Here is a 25,089-nt window from a genome sequence, read left to right as displayed (position 1 = left end):
ACACATAGAAAGGCATGATACTTTCCAGGTTGACATCTGAGCTGACGTCCAGTCACTAGTTGGCTTACTGCAATAAAAGATATCCGCCCAAAATTAGTGTTAAACGAGCTGTGAAAGCAGAACCTTCACACCATGATATAACAAAGCTGGGACGCAATACGCCAGTGTTTTCATTCTAACTGGCAGTAGAACACTGTCAGTTTAAGGAACACTAATTGCCTCCCATGTCACTGACCCCCAAACTAGCACATTACCCTGGACAGCTAAACCTCTTGACCCGTCCTGGTGAAATATACCGTTTTTACACTACATCTAGAGCTATCAGAGGAGAGAATAATAGCAATTACTGATATTTGTTAAACAACCGTCATCATTTCACCTTGTGTGCCTGTGCTATTTCTAGGACAGCGCGGTGTGTTTTTATAGTTTTTATTTTTGATCTGTATCTAAATGACATTAAAGTGTCCGTGATTTTGACAAGAAGATTTTGGTAACTTGCATGGGGACGTTAACAGCATCTGAAATGCCTCCTATGAGAATTTTTTTTTTTTTTTCCTTCGTGTCCCCTCATTAGGGAGCAATGCCATTTGACATATTTAAGTCAAACAAAAAACGCCCTGACACGTTATTGGACAATTCAAAGTTACTCTGATCAAACACAGATGACCTAATTTTGCCCCGACCGAAGTCCTTCCCTCGTGAAGAGCACTTCCCCTCGCCTTAGCTAGGTTAAATAAGCCAGACCTTTGCACTGATAACAGATCGTCCTTGATAGGGCCAAGCACCAAAAATTTACATTTCATTGTATAGAATCAATTGAATCAATATTTCATGGTGAGAAGAAAGGACCATATATTTGCAAGGATTTTTACTCGATCAAAGCATTGCAAGACCACTGCTGTACAATTCCATAATTATCTAAAAGGCCATTGGAGAAAAGGGACTGAACTCTGAAAAAGTTGATAAAAGATTAAAATCAAGGTAAACAAACATAAAATTGTTCTCACAAATAATACTGAAAGTTGCCGTCATCAACATAAGTTAGAGCACATTCCATGATAATAAATTAACTGATGTTTGAGTTTTAATAAAAAAAGCACTTTATTTGTCAAGCATGATTTCTCTGTTTCAGAATGGAATGATATGAAAGAGATTAAGTCAAGAGTCTGTCTCCTTTGGAGATGGAAAAAAAAAAAACTGAAGGCAAGATGAATAAAAGCCGACGTGATAAAAAACTCAAATCGAGTTGGAAAGTGCTCAATCGCAGCCCAGGTTTAATTCTGCGGCGGCCTCGGGGTGGAAGGCCCGGCTCGTTTGGCTCAAAGTCTGAGCTAAGTCCGTTTTTTACGCCAAGCTCACACTCTTCTCACAGAGTCATCAATGGCATCGATGGGTGAAGGAGGGGCCCCTCTTAAAAAATAAAACGTCTACAGCAGAAAAAAAAGAAAAACATCAGCAGCATCCTCAGCCTCCAGTTGCCCAAGCAGACCATCTATCTTCTGGGTGACCTCCCACTCCTCTAAAGACGAGCTGGGCTAAACCGTAGGCCGGGGTGGGGCGGGGCGGGGTCGGGAGTGTGTTGAGCAAAGTGGTTAGCACAGGTAATCCTTTCAAATCAAAATCATCACAGGAGGGGAGCAGTTTGCTCAGACGTTGTGCTATAGTTTGATGGTGCCGGTGGGTAGACTACTGTTACACAGTCTGTAATAGCGGAGGTCATTCACCAGCCTGTGCACACTCTGGGTGAAGGACGGCAAGTCCTGGAGGGGGAGAGAGAAAAAAAATAAAAAAAATGAAAAACACGAGCACAAGTGAACTACTGGTAAAGGAGGTTAGTTGCAAAAGAAGCAGAAGATCAATTTGAGTTGCAGACATTAATAAGTAACTTAGTGGGACATTGGACACTGATTCTCTCTCTGTAGACAGTCTCTCTGCAGAAACTGCATTTATATTAGATCTCATGTTGAACCAGATATGGTAGCACCCCATACATGTCAGATCTGGACCAACAGCAGAATTGCTTTGTTAAAGGATAGGATATTTGCCATTCTGATAAAAATAAAATAAAATCATAATAATAATAAAATAAAAATTTAATACAATATAATAAAAAAAATATATAATAATAATAATAATAATAAACAAAATAAATCAATATCTCAAAATGCAGATACTTGGATTTGACGCCCATGCCCACACTTCTTACCCGTTCAAGTTTGAAGTTCCGTGCGAGGACACCTCGCTGGTTGGCATCAACCCCCTGGCAGCCGTTAAGAAACTCAGGCATAAAGGCAGAGTAAAAGGCATCAAAGTCGACGGAGGCCATGTTGTACACCGCCAACGTGATCTCTTCCTGGAGGAGGTCGTGACTTTTGTGCAGAAGCACTTGCAGGAGCACGTTGATGAAGTGGAACAGCATGGAGGTCCGGAACAGCTTCTGCAGTTCGCAGCGAAAGACAAACAAATAATAACGACGACAAAGAGAGCGAGTCGTCTGCGAATGCACGGAATCAGAGATAAGTGAGGCTCCGTGCAACTCGTTTCCAGAGAAACAAACGTCGACGTCGTTAAAAATGACATGTTTACAACTTGTAAGGGCTTGAAAATAAGTACTGACAACATTAGAGCTGTCAGTTTTCGAGGAAGTTACAACCGTAGCAACAGCAAATCTCAAGTCAGCACAGTTTCACGGGGTTGGACGGGGACAGACTTACTCTGTGGTACAGTTTGTGTTTGCTGTTCAGAGACTCCAGGTAGCAGAGGTTCTGCTTGAAGATGTGGATGTCCGGCTGAAGGAAGGACTGCCCGAAAGCCTGGAAAAGACCGGCGAGACGATGTGGACAACCGATTGGCACTGGGCTCAGCTTTCGTTTCCGTCCACGCAACTTGAAACGCGGCGCCGCGTCGCGTGCCGCACGACACACCGACAGGTGCACTCACTGAACCTGGGACTAATTCAGCTTTTGAGCCAGAAAAAACAGCGTCTCGTTTCCTGCAAAACATCCTACGGGGTGAATAAAACTCTTCAATCGCCACAATATTTGGGCTAGACCTTTAGACATCCGTAGGTCTGAGACGGCTAACCTATTCCAAGACATATTCTTAAATATAGTTACAGTACCAGGTCGGATCCTGAAAATAAGAATCACCCTGGAGCCTTGATGTGGGTTTATAAAGTGAGGATAACACGTCGAGATCACGGACAAAATTGTTTCCACAGCCAAAAGAAAATACACGTATGTTTACAAAGTTGTTGCTATCACTTTCTTAATGTTGACATAGGGGTTATAATTACGAAGGATCATTTTCCATCAATATAAAATAATAGAAATGCGCCGACCATTTCGTCTTGGCAGCCAGAAGCGCGCTATCAAACGTATTAGCGCAAAGACGCACCTGCATGGCGGCGGTGAACTGGGCCTCGTTCTCCATCGTATCTTCCGCTGCTCCTCTCTGAACGCTCGCCAGGACGGAGGTTTTGAAGAAATACCTCCAGTTCTGGTGGAGCACTTGGTAAAGTAACTCAAACATCTCCGCCTTCACATCCGGAGAAGAGCGCTGCGAAAGGAAGTGGAAAATGACGCATCTTTAAAGAGAAAGATCCCACGTGTGTCCAACTTCAGCAATTTCATATCATCAGAGTCTAAACATTTTGTTTTTTGTGTTTTTTGAGGGAAGAAAAAAAAAATCGTGCCTTTATTTTTTTATTATTATGCAGAAATACTCCTTGTGGTTTTACTACGGGCCCCCACCGCAAATGCCTTCATTTGATCGGCCATCCGACTGATAGTGACTGAGGGGAGCCTCTCCAAGGTAATGCAGGGAGGTTTGTACAACCAGCGGGTCAACGCTGATATAAAGCGAGACGTTGGATCACAACGAACAAAGGAAACCCTAAAAGATTTTGTGGAGAGCCTGAGTGGTGGGAACCGACCTCGGCCACAATGGGGTAGACCTGCTCCATGCAGAGGGAGAGGATGCTCGGGAGGAAGGGTTTGAAAGCCTGGCCGGGCTCCTGCACCACCACCTGCAGGATCTTCAGGAACTTCTGCACCACCCGACACCCCGCGCTGCCCTCCTGCAGGATGCTGGCTGCCAGCTGCTCCCTGCAACACACACACGCACACACACACACACACACACACACACACACACACACACACACACACACACACACACACACACACACACACACACACACACACACACACACACACACACACACACACACACACACACACACACACACACACACAGTTTCATTTGAACTTTAACACAGTGACACAACAGGCTATGCAAACAGTAAACTAAACTTATTGGTTAAATGAGATTTCATAAACAATTAAATATTTAAGCTTAGTTTAAAGTGGCAATCCACCCGTTTACTTGTAGTGGATCAAACTACAGGTACCAGAGTTCCATTTGACTACCCCTCCGCAGGGTTTTTCCCGAAGAGTCTTGAGGTGGCAGGGATATATATATTTTTTTCCATCCTAGGGTGCTGCTCCTATTTCAAATGGTTTATCAAATTCACTGTGGGGGCCTTTCACTTCATTATTGGTTGGAACATGAGACCCCGGCACCAACAATAGAAACAGAACATGGAGGACTACACACAACCCCTTAACTGCTCCCCGGGCGCCGCTACATGGCAGCCCACTGCTCCTAGATACATCAGTTACTAGGATGGTCAAATGCAGAGAGTGCATTTCGTTGCCTCAGTACTTGTACTCTGTGCAATGACAATAAGTTCAATCTAATCTCATTTAATAATTTAAGTTAACTGACATTTTTTAATATCAAATATGGAATTTCTAAGTAAAACAATCTTACAGACTGGCACTCTAAATGCAAATGACAATAGGATATGTGGAAGCCTGACAGCCTTGTTCTAGTTTTTACATTCAACAGGTCTGGACAGCCATTGTCCAGTGGCACGTGTTTTACAACAAGACATCACAACGCAGAGGGTTTGAAGATCTGAGTGGTTTATTTATTTAAGTTGCATTATCGATTTGTTACTGAGGTTCGGTCGAATCTTGTGGGCTTTGGAAGTCAAACTAATAAAACCTTGACAATCAAGCAAACAGGAAGATACCATAAAAGGGGTTTTTAGGGTCTGGTGACATACTTGATGATAGCGCGGAGATTTGCACAGTAAATATTAACTAGAGAAAACACCACTGTGGGCCAGAGAGCGTCACGAGTACGTACTTTGTTTCAATCAATCACAACACCAGCTGATGTATTTTTCGTTTTCACCCCTCAGCTCTAATCAGTAATATAACCCGGTGTAGAACCCACCCCTTTGGAATATGAGCCTGCGTACTGCTGGCCTTCCATGTGGAAGGGTCTGACATCTGTGCTACTTTAAGCACAAGCCAGCAGTGATTTTACTCTACAAAGTGATCAGATCAGATTAAAAACAGGATTAAGACGTGACAAAGAGGACAGTGTCACCCATACGTTAAAGCGGACCTATTATGCTCCTTTTTACACAAGTTAATATAGCTCTGAGGCCCCTAAAACATGTTCTCGAACTTTTATGCTGAAAATACTATTGTATTATGTATTCTAGCCATTCTTTTTTTTTTTTTTTGCCCCCTCTTTGAAGAACAATCTAATCATCATTACTTCTCCAGGAGGGGGAGGGAGAATCACCACGGATGAGACCGATAAAGAGACAAACCAATGTTAATGTTTTTCCAAAATGTATAACAAAATCTACCTTTCCCATAAATATACATGAATAAATAAATTTCATGTATGCTTAAACACCACAGGATCCCTCTAAAACAAAGAAGACAATACCTTTCACTGCAACAATCGTGATGTCTTAGTTTACCACAGTAGACTATGTAATAATAATAACAACAACAACGACGACAACAACAACAACAAAGACTAATTTGGAGTACCTGGTGTACCTCCACGAATATTTATATCTTGCCCAGAAAATAAATCTGCTACCTGCTCATCATCTGGACTCTCTTCTCCTTTTTCCTAGAGGCCAAATTAAGTAATTTGTTGTGGAATATGCAACTCACTGAAACACTACTAACACTAAGTGCTACGTTGTTTGCCTGCCATGATTATATAAATTAATGTCAGTTATTGTCTTCTTTTTCCCTACTAAACCCAGTGGCGGCCGCTAAAATATGGCTATTCTTTGACCTTCTATTATTGTATTTTATCCAAATCTGATAATTGATATTTGGATTTTGAAATCACCCAGCACTGGGTGCAAGTCGCCAAGACCAGAACACAGCCGGTATTCTAACATACCTCTCTATACCGTCCTGTTTTTTGTGGGAGGAGCCACCTTCCCGAGGCACCAGTTATCTAAGAAAATGGGGTTTGAGCAGAAGTTCTGGGTTCTGTGAGTTTCTGAACAAATATGAGGCGAGAAATAAACAATCCAGTTGCAGAATCATCACAAATATTAGATCTACAAGGCCTCATTTTAAAGTTTGCTCTGACTTTCTTTGCCGTGCTCCAAGCTTGGGGGAGACACGGACACCGCACCGCGACTCTCGGACGTGGGGATTTGTTTCAAGTAAACTTCGGAAAATAAAAATAATACATGTACAATAAAAGCTACTAAGATGGGGGCGGTTCTAATTCTGTGGGCCTTGTGAGGTACAAGGGTACAAAAAAAACTGAGCGGGGTGTTTCAGTTTGACTTTGTGTCAAAACCGACTGTGTTTGTGGGCCCATCAGAGATCCAAATGCATGTGAACAAGCACTGGAAAAGTGAGTTTTCATAATAATTCCACTTTAAGTATCTGCTGATTAGGGGTGGGAATCACGAGAGTAACTGACGATTCGATCACAATACGCTGCCCAGGATAACGATGCTACCACGACACAGTCATTCTGCCATACGTGATACATCGCAAGACAATTCATCTACAATACATAACGATATCTGTGTCACTGAAGAAGAAAAATATCCCTAAAAAGGCAAAAAGCAGGAATTATGTATTCATTGACAGCATTGTGGTGTCAGTTTCACAAAATTTGACAAGGGAGATGAAACAACCTACAACAAAAAGATGATCAATGGTTAAAGATCCTAAAATATATAAAATATTTAAGCAACACTCAATTGTTAAATGAAAGCGCAATATGAGGCACGCATGACACCTACTTTGTTTAAACATGGTAGTGAATGAAAAAATAAGATTAGATCCGACCCCAGTAACTGAATTCCAATGAGAAACCAATATCATGTTCAATTTCCCATGTCTATAACAAACCAAATTTCATGAACATCGTTTCTGAATTAATCGATGAACAGTTGATTTTGTAGAGAAGTCTGCATCTTTCAATAGACATTGTTTTTGTTTAATAGAGGATTTTGACCACTCCAATATGGCGGAAGCACAGACGTAGAGCGGCGAATTGGCCGTATTCACAGCTCACACAGAACATTAAGCAGCAACATTGCTGATAGATATTCTCCCATATCTATTTAGCAGGCACATTATAAGAAACAGCCATTCAATGCATTTCCATTACGCATTTGCTCCTCTCTATGCTGCTTCCAAAAACCCAACTGAACCCAAAGTTTTTCCAACTTCTAAACAAGATCAGTACGATGACTTCAGTCCAGCTTGAAGCATATTTATTTAATTGTTCATAGTCTAGTCAATGGTTCATAAGATGTCACTGGGAGTGACTTGATCCTTTACCTGGTGAACATGCTTAGGAAGGTGTGGATGATCTGGCCGGTGAAGGGGACGCCCATTTGGACTCGCAGGGCTTGAAACAGTGTCAAGAAGAAGCTCAACATCTCATCTGTCACATCTGAGGAACAGAGGCGTCTTCCTGTTAGACCATGCTTCGAGCAACATGCTTCATTCACATTGAATGCTGTTAAGAAACAGCACCCCTTCATAAGCGACTCTTATTTGTACAAAATCGCACAAGGGGATAACTAACCGAGAAAAACAACCAAAACAAAATTGACACAGAAGAAAGGAAACAGAAGAACATTAAATAATTATTCTAAATTATTTTCAAGAGCAAACATGCATTAAACTTGCTTTCAGCTTTGCAGAACAACACAACTTTTAATAATTGTGATCATGATCACTTTCTTACCAGGCTGCTGGATGAATACTGGGAAGAGGCCCAGGGACACCTGGACAGACTCCTGAAGACTCTGGTAACAGATCTGACGTGACTTGGTCGACTCCCCTGAGATGCTGTCCACTACATCCCTGAGCACCGGAAGAGTCTGCTGCAGCACCGTTTTCACTGGAGTGGTCGGGGAGGGAGAAAAGTGATCAGTCAGACCCAAACCATTTAAAGTCCAGTATGTGTGTGAGGGGAAAGAGAAATGCATGTTAATGACGAAATGAGACAAATGTGTAAAGGTGCACCACTGAATAAGGAACAAGAAAATAAGAAGAAAATAACAAAAGACTTGAAGCGGCAATCCCTAACATTGCCTGTGTTGAGTGGATTCCACTAAAAGTCCCAGAATTCTATTCAAAACTTCAAAGAACACCCCCTCCTCTTCTTGAGTGTACACGGTAAGTTACGAGTTATTATTATTATTATTTTTTTTTAAACAACATAATCTTACGGATTAACACTTTAAATGTGTAAAACGAAACCGCATGACAGAGTTGTGGTGCCATCAATGTTGCTGATATTCTGTTATTCACCTCTAAAGAACTTGGGCCCTACGAGCAGAAAGTGTGTGTGTGTGCGCACCTGTGTGTGTGTGTGTGTGTGTGTGTGTGTGTGTGTGTGTGTGTGTGTGTGTGTGTGTGTGCACGCGCTTGTTTTCATTGAAACTCCTCCCGCGTAGCTTTAAGACGAAGACAGACTTACTGTTGTCCAGCTGGGGGCTGCGTGGGGGGAGGCTGGTCGTGCCCCTCAGAGTGCAGTAGTCCCGGGTCAGCGCCACCACCAGGCTGCCGTGGCTGCTGGAGCGCGTCTGCCACTGCTGCTCGCTCTCTGGCAAGTTGGGCCACGGCAGCAACAGCATGTTGGATAAAGCCCTACACACTAGCAGGTGAGCCTGGAAAAGCGCAAGCACACAAAAACAGAAAAATCACGCACAAAAAAAATAAAAATAAAATAAAATAAAAAAAAGAATAGGGGAAAAAAAAAAAAAAAAAAAAAAAAAAAACAATAAACATACATACACATGTAGGAGACCAGCACATCCAGAATTCCAGAGCTTTTTGTGATCGTTGTAAGCAAAAATACTGTTTCATTTTGAATGTTAAAATTACACTTCCAAGGTAGAATTTGCCGTTTGTCATTTTAACATTTATGATTCATATCAAACACATTATGAAGTATTGAAACAATGTTTAAGTCTGTGTACCCTTTCTTTAATTAATAAAAAATATATATTTAAAAAAAACATTAGTATGTAATATATATATATATATATATATATATATATATATATATATATATATATATTTAGTAAAAAATTAAGTAAAATAAAAATACATGTACTAAAATATTGTTTAAATACATTATATTTGTGATGGGAAGTTTAAATGTTAAAATGACGCTGTTTTGGAAGGGAACTGATTATTTTTGACAAAGGGACACGTTATGTTTGGAACAAAAGCAAACAACACTGACCTCTTGGGGGAGTCTGTGTGTGTGGTTCTCTGTGATGAGGTTAAAGACGTTCTGCACAGCAGGTAAAGTGACCAGGAAGACAGGCCGCACAGTGGACGCCATGGAAACCAGTAGATGGCAAGCTGAGAGGAGCAGCTTTTCAGGTACCTGCAAAAGAAAAACCATCAGTGCTGCGCAATAGTAGCAGTATTCAATAGTCAAAATGTTAAAATATTAACATAAAAGAAAATCGGTAAATCACTAACAATCAGATGACCTTATGAAGCGATCATTCACATTAAGTTTAGGTTCTATCTACCATGCAAAATACCACAGTAGAGTGAGCTGTACAACAGCACAAAATGTACGATTCAAATCACATTTACTTCCGACTTGGGGTGTCCAACGCCACGATTTGACTTTTCTAGATTTAAAGGTCACGCTTCGATTCTCAATTTAAACATATGTATTTTCTTCCTGCAAGGACGGCTATGCCATTGTTTCACTATTGAGTCTTGATTTGTAAATTAAAACACTTGTTTCTCAAGTAACTTTTATTTAAATAATAACAATTCTAAATAATAACAAGGCTATTAGAATATTTAAACAACACACCCAAGCAGTTAAGAGCTTTATCAAAACTAGACTTAAAATATAAAACTAGAATAATAAACAACAAGTTACTTATTACACTACTTTTAAGTTACTCACCAAAATGAGCGCAAAAAAAACGATGCTATTTTTGCCAAAGGGGAACACTGGCAGTCAAAGGCAAACTACTTCCTGTACTAAAACGTGATCGTGTGGGTCGTCAACTCCCACCTTATGTGCGATATTGGAGCGTGCGAAATGCGCTGGTGGGCGGGTGTGGCGTGCGGCGGGGGATGCACCGCAGTGGACCGCTCCACGGAGCCGACCAAAGCGTCGCCCAACTTCAAACCAAATTCCAGCCACAGTCGACTACGCAGAGGGGCCCGGACCCCTCAGCGCCCCCAATATGGCAACCGTGTCGGAGAATATCACCCACAAAAATATGGGAAGAATAGCGAACCCGCTTGTGATTTCGAAGTTCGAAATCAAACGCTCATTTCGATCGATTTGGAATCACCCCTACTTCTGACAAGAAGTGATTGAAGTTACTAAATGTTGAAAGCATCCACCCTAGGACCATGGAATTTGGACAGAGACTGTGACCAGTGACATTGAGTTTTCTATTTCCTGAAAAATATCCAATGATAAGATAAGATTAATTTATTGATGAATTGTCTTTCAACCTGGTAGTGAAATAGGAGCAGAGGTGAGAGAGGAGCTACCTTAGCAGTGATGAGGGGGCTGCTAACATCTACTGCAGACGTGATGAGGTTAATGAATCGGCTCTGGTTTTGTCTGTGGACCTCACTGTAGAACTGGGCCAACCAATGAGAGTACGCCTGCAACGCAGCAAGGGCCTGGGCGTGGCTGCAACCAAAGTAACAAAAAAACAACAAAAACACACACAAAAAAAAAAAAAGCCATTTTAATACATTTTAAAAGGAATTGTATAAAACATTCAACAACAATTAAATTACAAACTAATGTCCAAAAAAATGAAAGAAGCAATTTGATGACTTTTTAAATGAAGATGTGATTGTTTTTAGAGCAAATAAATTAATTAAAAAGTAAAAACATGGAATCTAATGTTTTCCATCGTGCTATTTTTCATCAGTTAATTATCATCCGACATCGGCAGCAAACATTCTTTGTCGTAAAATTGTCATACACAGCGATAAAATCGGTACAAACAGTTGGATGCAAAATCTGTGCAAAAAGTAATTTCAGCTTTAAGCCTTTTAGTCTGATTGTGAGCGCAGTGTGTTCCACCTTGAACACGGAAATTTGGGGTCTCTCATAATTTCTAAGTTATTTGGGAGTAGGGTGACATCTGGTTCCAAACTGCACTGCGACCAACTAAAGCTCATCAGGGTCTCGTAACAAAATAAATAAAATAAAATGAAATGAATAGATAAACAAATAAATAAATAAACAAACAAACAATAATTGATTATGAAATATATTTATTGTCTTTAAACCAACCAAAAAGCCAACTTTTTAAAACAACTGTCTGCAAGTTACGTTATTTCCGCAAACAGTGGATACTCACACGTCAATGAGGTCTGGCTTGAGGACAGAAGGCACCGCAGTCTCAAGGTCGTACAGGCTGCTCTGAGAGCCGTAGCATGTGACCTCAACCAGCCTTGAGAAATACAAATAAAAACAAACAGGTTGAGATGTGCTGGAAGTGAGGTCCTTACGCCAGGTTTGAGATGAGATGCCCTTCTCTTGAGCACTTCAATCGTGTGACAGGGTGGGCTTTTATGGGTCTCTTTGTTCTGATGTGATTACCTACAACGTTCTTTATATGTTGTGGATCTAATGATATGGAGATAAAGCACTTTGTTTTTATTGACACGTTTCAACTTATTACTCTCTCAACATCCATTACAGACAATAGAAAAAAAACGTATTTGGTGCGTCAAGTTTGTTTCTTATTATTATGGGATTGATCTAGTATGCCCCTCTAGTCTTTTTCAAAGTTATTGCATCCGTACATCTAAGAAGACCATCTATGATGTAATATAATGAATCTGCAACACCCTGGATGGAAATGATCTTTCTAGAAAGAGCCGTAGCACTGACCTCTCCACAACAGCCAGGGCGTCATTGAAACGCGCAGCGAAAACATCCCCGATGAAATACTCCGCCAGCCGCCCGACAGCCTGAAGCAGGGAGCTGAGGTCCCTTAGAGAACAGTGCAGCCGACGACAATCGTTTTCTGCAGTGATATTTAGCCTCCGACCTGAGGGGACGGCAGTCAGTGGATGTCACATTATCATGCATACATACACTCAGTGGGTCTCAACATGGGGTCCAGGGACCCCCAGGGGTCCTTGAAGAGGTTCCAAGAGCTCCCCGGCAAAATGATTAATGGTTACATTTCTCCATTATTTCATTTACGAGACGTTGGCACCATCACAGAATGTACATTAATGACTGTTTCGATTATAGCTCCACTGTTATCGCTAAGTCTTTAGTTAAGACTGGAATGGATGGAATTTGACTAAATCATATCTAATAAACAAATCTCTCAGATTGGGATCCCAGAGGCAATCATATCAAATGGGATCCGTGGACAAATGGGTGTCAAATTCAGGGTCCTTAATATGGAAAAGGTGTGAATCACTACATTAACAGCTTTAAGCTGAATGGAACAACATGACAGTTGTGCTATTGGAAGTCTATCGATAAGTTATGTTTTTGAAATCTGTTTATTCTATAAAAATAAAAAATCATATCTTCAGGAAAGTTGTTACATACTTGTGCCAGTTGTGGTGATGAACTGCTGAAGCCCCAGATACACATCCAAATTCCCCTGAAGAACGGGAAACTTTAAAAAGGAAAAATAAATCTTAAAGTCAAAGGGGCGAAACAGCTCGATTAGCCAACCATCACAAATCTCACAAATAGCTAAAATACTAAATACTCCAAGTCAATTCAGTTACCTTGGTAAATATTATATATAATATAAAGCATAATTAACTGTTAATGGATTCAATATATTGAAATGTGAACACAATTGGTACTTTCTTACCAAAGTAGAGAATGCATGGGATGGAAGCAGTTCCATCACCTTAGCTACCACTTCCAGACTCTGACGTAGATACCGTTGCCACTCGGTTTGTTGCTATGGTTACCAGATGGAAGATAAGATCATACTTAATTTGATTGAGGTAAAACGGGTAATGTGTGCAAATTGTGCTTGACAACACTCTGAACCTAGAAAATAAAGGGCAATACAGCAGCTATATAAAATATAGATACACAATATGGATGATATGCATACAAAAATTATATACAGGCAAATTTGTATGGAAAACATTGACATGTTTACGGTTCATTTATAATGCTTATATTCAGACTCAATAAAATAATGACGATATTTTATTAATACATATTGTTTTACTTTAGTGATTCAAATTATGGCAATAGTATGAGAGGCTGTTTAGGCCATATTTCATACTCAACTTCTCTCACACACACATCATCATAATAATTGCTAATTAATACAATTATTGGGCTCACATGATAGTATGTGGGAGAATATGATAGTATGTGGGAGAGTGACAGCGCGTACGACAGCGCGTACCAGAGAGTACGACAGCGCATGACAGAGAGTATGTGAGAGAATTTAAGTATGAAATATGGCCTAAACTGCCTCTTATCAACAGAGATCTCTACAATAGAGTTGGCTCTTTTAAATTTAGTCAGTGACAACTGTCCGCGGCCCTCTTCCACCCCCCACATGCAGCATCAGTAAATGTTGCTTGCTTAAACTGAGTACAACAGTCCTCCTTACATCATCATCCAGAGTCTCATCATCCAGCTCCTCCAGTTGGGCTTGATTATACCTGAACTGTATTCTGTTCAGAACCTCCCTCAAGAGAAGCACTAAGGCATCTTTGTACCTGGGAAAAAAAAATGAAACACAGTAGACCATGACAAACGTACAATAGTAATAAAGCATCAATAACCTTACAGGAAGCCACATTAAATAGAATAATAGGGTTGACTTTGTCCATGATGGTTTAAAAACTTATTAATTTGTGATGTTTTGGATCAGACCCCAACACAGAAGTACAATAATCCAACAACAAGCAGATCAATTATGGCTCAGTGCAAAATGCAACTTCCCAGCCGTGGCAGAACTTTAGATGAACACTGAAAGATGACAATGATGAAATTTGCAATCAATCCCTGGGCTTCAATGTTTTCAGGTGAACTCAACACATTTTCGTTTCAGTCATTAGTTTCAGATATTATTTACTTGAAATATGCTTTTTTGCATGAACTTCGTAGTCTTGTAGTTTCACTACTTCATTGTGGTAAAAGCTGGCTACAGAGCTGTAAACTGGTATAATAGAGGTAAACTACACCAGTGTAGAAAGTAAATATATCTGAAATCGTTTAAGTTAAAAAGCTATGAAAGACCAAAATAAAGTTGTGAGTTTAGTGTTATGTTTGACTACAGTAATTTAACAACTGTCTTGTACATATAATGATCTTTAGCTAAACAAGTAAAAGAAGTAAACAAGCCCAATCTACAAAAAACCCCAATGTTGCACTCACTGCTGTGGCGGCCATGCTTACTTCCTTATTAAAGAAAAAGTGTAATCACACTGACGCTGCAGAAATGCCGCTTCTCTGCTATTGACAGCAATTTACCCAAAACACAACATACTCTTTGGGAAAGGTAAGAAGCAAGCGTGGGGGGGACGGGGACGTAAACGTTTTAATACAGATTGTTAAAAAAAAAAAAGGTATATAAAATAGGAACTACAAAAATCTTAAGCTAACCTATTTAAAACACTTTCTCTGTCAGCCAGTCTGCTTTTGATCTTGGTTGTTAAGAAATCCAAGAAGACAGTCCATATATCCAAACAGGCAAAGTAACCTTCATGGGTGGGCTGGAAAACAACACAAAATATAAGTGGTTAACATAATCAACCAATGCCAAGTGAGGAATTCAACCAGTGAATTATGCTTTAAAAGCACATGAATTTGGTTTATATACATTTAAGTACATACCTGGTTGAAGGTGTACTTGAACAGCAAGGCTAGAAACTCTACTATAGGGAACTGAGGACTCGACTCGATCCGCCTCAGGTGAACACTGACAAACAGTCGCAGAAAATCTGTGAACTTCTCCAGGTAACTGCAAAAAAATATATAATAAATAAATAAATAAATAAAATGAAAATAAAAATATGAATATACTAAATATGCTAATATAAATATACTAAAGCACGCAGGAGTTGTTGATAATCTAATACGAGGTGATGTTCTCCAGTCAAAGGACAGGAGCCCCAAAATAAAAAGCAAATAGTGCAGACAGGTGACTTGTGATTGACACATCATTTTTCCACTGCCAAGACAGACTCAGAATTCCATTGTCTAACAATGAGTTCTTATTTGATCGATTCATTTTCCTGAGCTGTTCAACTGTAGAGGTCAATAGCGCATAATGTTAATATGTATAATATCCATCTTTGTTAGATGGATATTATACATAGTAACATTATGCATCTATCATGGAGTCAGCTATGCGTGGAAAAAGGCAGAAAAAATTACATTTCTTTAATATCCGAATATATAGATCTTGAAATGTAAATATTACTTCATAAATGCTGTTAGTGGCCCTTGTAAACTGACAACTGGGACATAGAGAAGTTCTGCCTACATTAAGAGAGTGGTATTCAGAAGGAAATCTAACACCCATCACCCGGGTCCAACTGTGCCATTTGACAGTTGTGCAGTGCATCATGTACTGCAGAATTGACTGGTGATACTACAGCATCCAAAGTTGATACTGTTGTGTTGTCAGTAACTTGGGGATTGAATATGATCCAATACCTCATTTTGGCTCGGTGTCACACCAATGGTGGCGTCGGTGGATCCTCAGTGGAAGCAGAAAACGACTTCTCGGCCATAATAAAAATAATAACTTTATTTGTATACCTCTCATCGAGTTCCTGTAAACGGCTCTTGACAGTGTGAGCATTGTTCTCTCGCGTCAGCTTCTGCAGAAGGAAGAAGGTCTGCTGGAACATGCGCAGAAGATACTCCTCAAAGTCCAGCGGCACGCAGTTCTTCGACACCAGTTCGTTAACACACGTCATGGCCAGCACGCCCAGACGGGCCCGGTCCACCTTGATCCCCTCCCCACCCTGCTGCATGTTCCGCCCTCCACCGTTAGACATCGGGGCCTCTGTCCCAGGGTTTGGCTGGCCGTTGGACGAGATGAAGGGGCCGGTCTTGGCCTTAGTCTGAAGGTCACAACCAAAACGGGCAAAATGGAAAATGGAAGCTAGCAGGGTGGGTGTGATGCTGGTCGACAGTGGGATCCAGCTGAACAGATGAGCCAGACACTCCAGGACCAGGCAGCAGAGCTGCTGATTTTCATTGTCCAGTTCCACCACAGGCTGGCTGAGCAACTTGGAGGACTGGCTGCCCTGAAACAAGCTGCCCAGCAACTCCACTGTGTGGGGAGGCAAAACACAGCTTGGTTAGCAAATAATAAAAATTTTTAAAAGGGTCACTTTCATTTCCCCATTTAACGTGTGCTGTGTAGAGACCCTCAGCCTCGAAAAACACTACAAACATCTTCAATAAAATGTTAGGGCTGGGTGATATATCATTATAATATCAATATCATGATATGAAGCTAGATATAGTCAGTGATTTTGGTTATCGTTATAACGCGATATCGTTTTCTGAACCTTATAGACTGTTCTAATCAACGTCTCCACCTGCTTGGTCAAAATATACACACTACTAATGATTGTTTCTTGTGTTTGAGTATCTAATGAAAGGACCAACAGTGATCCCCAAATGTCATCAAAGGATCAACATTGGGGAAAGAAAATACAGAGATATTTGATTTAGTCAATATCGCACAGCCCAAGGTTTGAATGATTATTGATTTATCTGGGCTCTTATTCAGCTTCAAACACTACACAACCGGCATGCTTTACGGTAGAAGTAGAACCAGGCACGTTGGCGCAGCTTACGGGCGCGGTGTGTCGTAAGTGCACGCTTCCTATTAAATCCATGTTAATCCTCCGTTGGAGCTACACTGGCCACGTCAGTCGCGCGGCATTTCTCTATTTTAGAACAAACATATGTTACAGTAGCAGTAATGCAAATCAGTACAAACATGTCCCACTGCCCAATTTCAACAATAACAGTTGTAGCTGACATAGCTATTATATTAAAAGTTACTTATGGAAGCATTTATGGCACTACTATAAAAACATTTGTTTAGACCCTTTAACTGGATAACTGCAATACTTTAAGTATATGCAGAAATATCATAGGACATATTGTGAGTCTAAACAAGATCAACATGTTGTATTGTTATTTTTAAAGCAGCAGAAATCAAGCAGAAACCACAAAGATTGTTTTCTATTTTTCACACAATAACTAATAAAAGCATAACACACATAAAACGTATAATCAAACTGTTCAAAAGATTTAAATCGCTGTGGTTTCCAATAACTCCTCCTCTCTCTACGACAACATTGATGTGTCTGGGACGCTTCGCCCCATTTTCACCAGTGTAGCTGGTGAAAAACCACGCTCCACGCCACGCCCACACGCTGCGCCCACGCACACTTCCACAGTTAGCCATTATCAGGAAGGCTTTTCCATTTTCATGGGTTGTAATAATTGTTAACAAGCTCACCACTCTCTCCTGAGGTCGGCGAGGGAGGGGGGGTGGAGGCTATGACACGGTGCTTGTTCCAGTAGGTCTCCAGGATACCTGCGGTGCAAGGAAAACATTAAATAATATGCTATTTCTTTTCATTATGTTCTTCCATCCAGACTTACAGGTGGGACAAGGCCATATATCATGCCACAACAAAAAAACAGCCCTAAATGCATTGATGCCTTTCAGAATCATTTATTTTAATATTCTCACCCGTCAGTAGTCCGAGCACCGTGGGCACCTGTTCGAGCAGCAGTTTACGCAACTCGTCTTTCCTTGCAACGCTCAGGTCTTCACGGGGACATGCAAGTTCCTCTGATGTGGTTTTCAACAAGACCAAGCCCAGGGAGGCCAGGGCTGGAGACTGGATCAGCTACACATCAAACAACAACGTGTAAGAATGGATGGGCACATTACTATGCATATACTATACAGCTTTTTTTTTTTTTTTTAAGTGATGCAATACTTTCCATAAAAAAGAAGAGAAAAAACTAAAAACAATATATAATTTGTATGGAACAGAAGTACAACCTGCCCATTTCCTGCCAAGCCATTTTTTTTTGGATGATTAAAACACATTTTCGCTGGGTATTGTGGTTTGTACAACTTCACACCACAAACCTCTTCTTGGCGCTAGTGCCTTACTCTCAAACTTGCGCATCCTGATACGAGCTATAATGTAAAACTCTCACAGAAAAACATAATTCATTACGGAGGTCGCAAAAACGTTTTACTGTTCTTTTTTCCGATCACGTTGGATATTTTCCTTCACTTATACTTATTTGTACTATAGGAGGAAATCATACATCCATGAAACACCACCGTCATACACATTAACATTTTGTTCAACCCCAAGGTAAATTCCACAATGCTTGTAAGAGCATCGCCTTTACATATTTGCTTAAAGCATGTCGCACACTAAAGCAGAACCCTGCCTCAAATGGCATTACCAAGATTCCTGCCAAGATAGTCTTACATAATAAAGGCAATAAATATGTAAAACCGATTACCTGAAGGGTGTTGGTAAAGAAGTCATGGTAGAACATTGGCCAGTCTTGGCGACCAATGTCCACGATGACTTTGCAGAGTTTGTTGCGGATGAAGTAGGGCATGGCTTTGTGTTGGGCCAGCAGCAGCTTGGGCAAACAGCTGCGGATCTCCATCTTGTCTTGTGAAGCCACGCCCAGCCACATCTTATTCACCAGGTTCTGAAAGTTAGAAAGCACAAATGTCACTGCAGCTGTGTTTCCTAGAAAGTTATCTTATTTCAGGAGACACTTATGTTATAAAATGCATATGCAAATTCTATTAAATAAAAGTTATATTTCACTCTGTTCTACGCTGGCCTCAAACCACAGAAGGTAGACGCCCAGATAAGGGTGTGAGGCCTCAGTTAAGGTGGTATGTTGACTATGTGTTAATGTGTGTAAATATGAACGTAAAGTACAAGTTTCAGATGGTATTATTCCATCCATTCCATTTTTTCCTGAACTCTATGTGTGTATAAAATCAGAAGCTTTTTTCCTGAACTGGGGGTGGGTGGACCTGCGATACTTACATACTGTATTTCCTCAAATAGTGATCGGGGCCTTTATTTAACTCAACTGCAGGGGGTGCCAGGCCTTTATTAGAAGCAGGCTTATATTAGAGGAAGGCTTTTATATCAAATTCCCTTTGTTTAATACATTTATTTGATCATATTTTAGTATGAATTTTAAATCAAACTTCCATCTGGCTGCCATGCCATGCAAACAAAGACATGTATGGTGGAAAAAAAAGAGAGCTAGTAGTTATCCTAAAAATTGCACTTGTGGTAGCCGACGGGAGAATTACAGTTTTTCAAGCTTGCCTTGAACGCGCCACTTCCTGCTTGGAGCACTTGAGAGTGGCAGTGCTCAAGAGCAGGGCATTTGCCCCGAGAAGTGTTCTGGTACGTAGCGGTAGAAAATAAAGTAAATTAAATACATCTTCAATTAAACACAGCATTTCATTTAAGAGCGGAGCCCCGCACCGGAACAGCTCCGACCTGTTTTTACCGTGGTCTTTATTTGAGGGAGGCTTGTATTTGTTCATGTAGACCAAGCACCCGGCATCTATTAAAGGTTTTTATTTGACTACTTTATATTTGAGGAAGTACAGTAACTGTCAATCACAAAGGGTTAGGATAGCATCTGAAGACGCTGTTGTTGATACGGTAGTCATTTAGGTGTGACATGGCACCCAAGAGAGAGAGGAAAAAAAAAACAAAAAAAAAAAAACAAAACTAAAAGCACTTCGATTTTTATCATTAAATAAAAATTGTATTTGTGTCTCTTCCCCTGCGTACTTAATAGTTTCATTTCTAAAAAGGTGGTTTCTGAATGAAAATAGGTCTCCCTCTTTCCGCCTGACATGGGGGGCTTACCTCAAACACTGTGAGGCTGTACATCATGACGTACTCGTTCCGAGTGTTGGAGAGGAAGAACAAGCAGTGGCGCCAGGCTCCAGTCTGCTGAGCGAAGTTATTCAACAGCTCTTCTGCAGAGAAAGGGAAGCCGACCTCGTCATCATGAGACATGCACAAAAAATACTCACTGGTGCACATGCTAGAACTAATGTCACATCAAAGCTCAAACAATGCAGATTAGCTACCTACATAACTACAAGACTGTGATGAAACATTGGAACAAAATGGTTTCTGCAATCACTAAGTCACACATTACGCAAGGTACACACTACAAGATAATAAAGCAGATTTTGGGCCCCGATTACCCACTTCCGACAACTGTGAGCAAAGTCAAGATTTTAATGATGATTCTAAAGATTATATTTCCAGGTTTTCCTGTGGTATGAGGTATGCTACTAGTATTTTTCACTTTCCTGATCTTCTCAAAAGTCCATCCTGGCGGCACAATCGCAAATCTTAAATATTAAACATATTTAATATATTTAAGATCCGATATCCCGTAGTGTGTGGGGGGGGGGGTACCCCGGGGACGCGGGCTGTGGATCGTCACATGGGAAAGACCGAGAGCCAACTGTGAGCCAAGCTGACTGAAACGGTAAACAGCAGCCATGGCGGCAAATGCAAACCCTGCAAAGCATAAAGTACATGTGAAGTCCATGTTTACGCCCTCTCCATGACTTCATCCACTGTTTTCTCCTTTTGGATTTGTTGTAAGAAATACTGCGAAAAATAGCATCGCTAGTTCTAGCCCGTCATCCTCCATGTTTGTTTACTCTCAAGTCACGTTTGATTGCGTGTGATTACCGGCTTTGAGAGTCGGGACGCTGAGACTCTGGTTGTGGGTGAACGGAATCTGTTAGTGTGTGGTGTGCGGCTTGGGAAAATAATCGTTGCTCTCCACAGACTTAGATTTTATCATGATATGTCGTGATGTGTGGGGTCTCTCACATTTCAACATCTGTTAAGATTTGAAATATCATGTAGTGAGGGCCAGGCTTTAAATGCATCGCCTGGAAGAAACTCAGGAAATCTAAGGATACATTAACGTTATCTGTTTAGGAGAAGAAATAACTTAGTCGGCGGCCATTTTGAACAGTGCAAAAACACAAAACTCTAGAAAAGTGATGGTTATTAAACAGACCCAGAAAAGATGCCAAGGTTTTTTTTTTGTTTATTTTTTTAAGAGACATGAACTGAGCCTTCTTTGATGATAAAACTGGTTCAATGGAATGGATGAAAAGCAGTTTAACTTTGGCCATGATCTGTAGATGTGGAAATATGTTTTGACTTTAGTTTTTAAATCTAAATTAATGTCAAATGATCACCTGGCACAAAGTGATCCACCTCGAGTATTTCAAACAACATGTACACTTTTGTGAATCCTTGCAAAACATACTGATGTGTTTTAAGAGACACTTCTATGTCCACGCCTGGTGGAGTTTGAAGTTTTCCCCCCCAAAATCTCCCAACCTCAGGTGGTCTGAGGACAGTTGAGTGGAGACGACAATTTGCTAATTAACCCCGCCGCTTAGAAACCAATCAGAGGTGTCCACAGGTGCTTCTGCGATAGTGCTGCTCTGCATTCCAAAAAGTCCAATGCAAAGGAAGCCACCAGCAACTGTTTCCTATTGATAATATTTTTTCATTAAAATTCTGAACATGCCAACATGCAGTGTGTTAAAGACGTGCATCTGTGACTTTAATGCTTTTTCATCTTAAAGGAGACCTATTACGCATATTTTCAACAAGTTAATATAAGTTTCCGAGGTCCCCAAAACAGGTTTTCCAAGTTTTTTTTTGCTGAAAATACCACACAGATTATGCATTCCAGCCATTCTAATATGCCTCTAAACCGTCCTGTTCCAAGACAGGCCGCTTTATGTGGGGTGGAGCCCCCCACGCAAGGCGCCGAATTCTGTGAGCCAATGGGGTTTGAGCACAATTTTCAGGTTCTGTAAGCCAATGGCGTTTAAGCCTGGCTTCCGGGTCTCGTACTTACTCCGAAGACTGACTTCACCTTATCAGTCCACCCAAATCTGTTTCTGAACAAATTTGAAGAGAAATAAGCACTCATATTAGATCTACAAGGCCCAATTTGAAAGTTTGTTCCGACTTTAGTTCCCGACTTCGCACCAGGACACCGCATCCGGGACACCACACCAGGGATTTTTTGTTTCATGGAAAAATTATATATATATATATTTTTGTTCGATATTTGTATGCATGTATTGTTTGTGTGGAGAAACACAGTACAGAGTACAGTACAGAGCATCGCCGCAGTCTACAGTCTTTCTACCGCATTTCCATCCATTCCATCAGCTGCATTTCTTCACGGACAGTTGGTGTTAATTCCTCTTTCTTTTAAAAGATTCATGGTGATTCCTGCAGCCAGCCAACACTTCCCACGCTTAACTCTTAGCTTCGACGATAGCGGGTCCGGTGGCGCTCCAGCCATGGGTGGAGTTAATTAGATGGGGGGGTTCTAATTTGAATGTGTCTCAATGTGACCTAGTACTGAGACAAAAATCTGAACGACTCGCTGATGACGTGTTTTTCTGAAATACGCAACTCACAAAAAAACCTTTTTCATAAAAGGTCCCCTTTAAATACCAAAATGCTATCAGAGCCTAACTATTTGGGAACATTTTCGTTGCCATCGCACCCAGGAAGGTCCTTTTTAAACCAGTGGCATCTGATGAAACACAGTTGAAATTTACATTTGATTAATTTCTAAAATTTGGCTTGGTTCACCATGTGACCTTCCAGCTCCGTAGATTTGGGACATTTTAGGCAGCGGAGGAATATAGTGAGCGACTTCTCCCTGCATGATTGTTTTATGATGGATTAAAATTTAACAGAGAAAAATGAAACAATAATGTAAATAAATAAAACAATTTTTGGACTTTGCGTCTCGTAACAAGGGGTTTGTTTATATGTTGGCGGTGCTCACCTATCTCTCTCTTTCGCTCGTTGGTTGTGCAGCTATGGAAGAACTCCGTCATCAGGCTCTCCAGTGCACGTAACGAGGCCTCTTCTGACGCCTGGGGATCAGAGGGACATTAAGCACAATGTTTAAAAGAGCGTTATAAACAAAAATTTTACATGTACTTCAGAATGTGCAATGTCTAAAGCACGCATTGCCGATTGACATTCTAGGTTTCAACGCATTATATGTCAAACACACAGAAAACCCTTAGAAATCAAAGAAAGAAACCACCATTTCAATTTAGATTTAATGAGAATATAATAAAGCGATAGATAGATAGATAGATAGATAGATAGATGAAGCGGAGTCCTCTGCAGGCTTGTGTGCATGCTTGTTTGGACAGCTCAGCTACTGTGTTTGAAACAAAGTCAGGAGCGAATTTTGCACCGATTTAACCGCGTTCGTCTATCTCAGAATTTGTTGATGTCAGGAGTGCCAGAGAACACAAGTACAGTCAGCTTAAAGCATCGCAACCCAGCACCCGTAACTAACTGGAATGTGATTTTACCCCACAACGCAGGCCTGCAAAGATATTTGGACAGTCGGCGAACAAAACACCCAACACCACCACAGTACAATGCATCTGGTGCGGTGCTGATCACGGATTTGACCCGTCACGGTACTGGGTAGGAGCCCTGCTCAGCCACCGCCGGCGGCTGCAGACTCTGAATTCCTCAAATAAGCCGCAACTTGCAGAAGCAAAACATTACTCAACACAAATATTCGCCTTACGCCAAATGGGCGTCTGCACAGCCCTGAGGTGCCTTGGCGAGCCGCTCAACCCCGGAACACGATCCGCCTGCATCCCCCAAACCGTTATGTGGCTCTCGAATTAAAAAGGCCTTGATCAATACGATTTATAAATGCGGGCATAATAAAGGTACGGTTGCAGTATAATAATAGAAACGTTGGCCTGAACCGCGAGAGCTGCAGCCGTCTGCGTAGGACGCGAACTCATTATGCCGTGACTTTTGTAGCCAATACTCACCATGTTTTGGCTTCGTTCGCCTCCTCCCAGCCAAGCGGTCTTTAGCGGACGCGGTAGAAAAGCAGATCCCTGCCTCCTACCCGGCTAGCTGAGGGGCTGCCGGCCAGCCGGGGTTCATGGTCCGCTCCGCACGCAGTTAGCCGTTAGCACTTGGGGCACTGGCGCTCGCGGCGTTAACGTCGCCGGCTACCGCCGCTCGACATGACACCGCGGTGTCACCGGCTCGCTGGGGCTGAAAAGCACAACCGCAAAGACCCACGAGTCGCGCTGGTTTCCTAGCTAAACCTGCGCACCCGCATGGTTAAAACGCACGCACGCACGCACGCAGATACATACGCACGCGCTCTCACACACACGCACGCGCGCACACACACACACACACACACACACACACACACACACACACACGCACACACACACACACACACAAAGGTAACGGTGGGAAATCAGGTTAGCGTGCTACCCTGCTAGCATCCGGTTAACGTTAGCACATCGCTAGCTGCGCTGGAGCCGACGCGTTAGCTGTCAAATGCAGACACGGAGCGTCCCTTTCCGACTCGGGGCTCCCACGAAACGACTTACTAACGCTGCGATTAGACGCGCGTGTCAAAAGCCCTGGTGCGCGGAGCTCCGCCTGGGTGAACGACACGGCGAGCGCCCGCCGCCGCTGCTGCTGCTGCTGCTGCTGCCGCCGCTTCTTTCAGGGCGGCTACGGTGAAGCTCCGGGCTGCGGCTCGTTGCTTCAGCTCCCTGGGCGCAAAACTTCCTCTTTA

The 25,089-nt window shown here is 41.6% G+C and overlaps 1 protein-coding gene across 1 annotated transcript; it reads right to left on the bottom strand.

Moving 5' to 3' along the window:
- Nucleotides 1–932: 932 nt before the first annotated feature.
- xpo6 (exportin 6) lies at nucleotides 933–25,017 on the bottom strand. Its single transcript, XM_080009073.1, has 25 exons — nucleotides 24,899–25,017; nucleotides 24,317–24,548; nucleotides 23,293–23,383; nucleotides 20,301–20,413; nucleotides 18,907–19,104; nucleotides 18,110–18,269; nucleotides 17,873–17,950; nucleotides 16,147–16,666; nucleotides 15,217–15,343; nucleotides 14,986–15,095; nucleotides 13,988–14,096; nucleotides 13,223–13,315; nucleotides 12,949–13,018; nucleotides 12,271–12,430; nucleotides 11,735–11,827; nucleotides 10,908–11,052; nucleotides 9,616–9,762; nucleotides 8,845–9,034; nucleotides 8,107–8,262; nucleotides 7,695–7,809; nucleotides 3,935–4,106; nucleotides 3,397–3,558; nucleotides 2,715–2,813; nucleotides 2,207–2,437; nucleotides 933–1,760 (listed from the first exon to the last, which is right to left on the bottom strand). Exons 2-25 carry the CDS (start codon nucleotides 24,317–24,319, stop codon nucleotides 1,659–1,661), a joined length of 3,444 nt encoding a protein of 1,147 aa, XP_079865199.1. The 5' UTR covers nucleotides 24,320–24,548; nucleotides 24,899–25,017; the 3' UTR covers nucleotides 933–1,658.
- Nucleotides 25,018–25,089: the final 72 nt, after the last annotated feature.

Source organism: Zeus faber (assembly GCF_960531495.2).
Source record: "Zeus faber genome assembly, chromosome: 11".
Classification (NCBI taxonomy): domain Eukaryota; kingdom Metazoa; phylum Chordata; class Actinopteri; order Zeiformes; family Zeidae; genus Zeus; species Zeus faber.
Note: the sequence above shows the minus strand (reverse complement) of the source record. Positions and strands in the feature narration are given on the sequence as shown.

Bases quoted from the DNA above. Each gene is read 5' to 3' on its own strand.
- xpo6 (XM_080009073.1), bottom strand. The intron at 13,019-13,222 runs GTAAGAAAGTAC...TCCTTTTTAAAG, and splicing joins CCCATGCATTCTCTACTTTG to TTTCCCGTTCTTCAGGGGAA. The intron at 2,438-2,714 runs GTAAGTCTGTCC...TGCGAACTGCAG, and splicing joins AACACAAACTGTACCACAGA to AAGCTGTTCCGGACCTCCAT.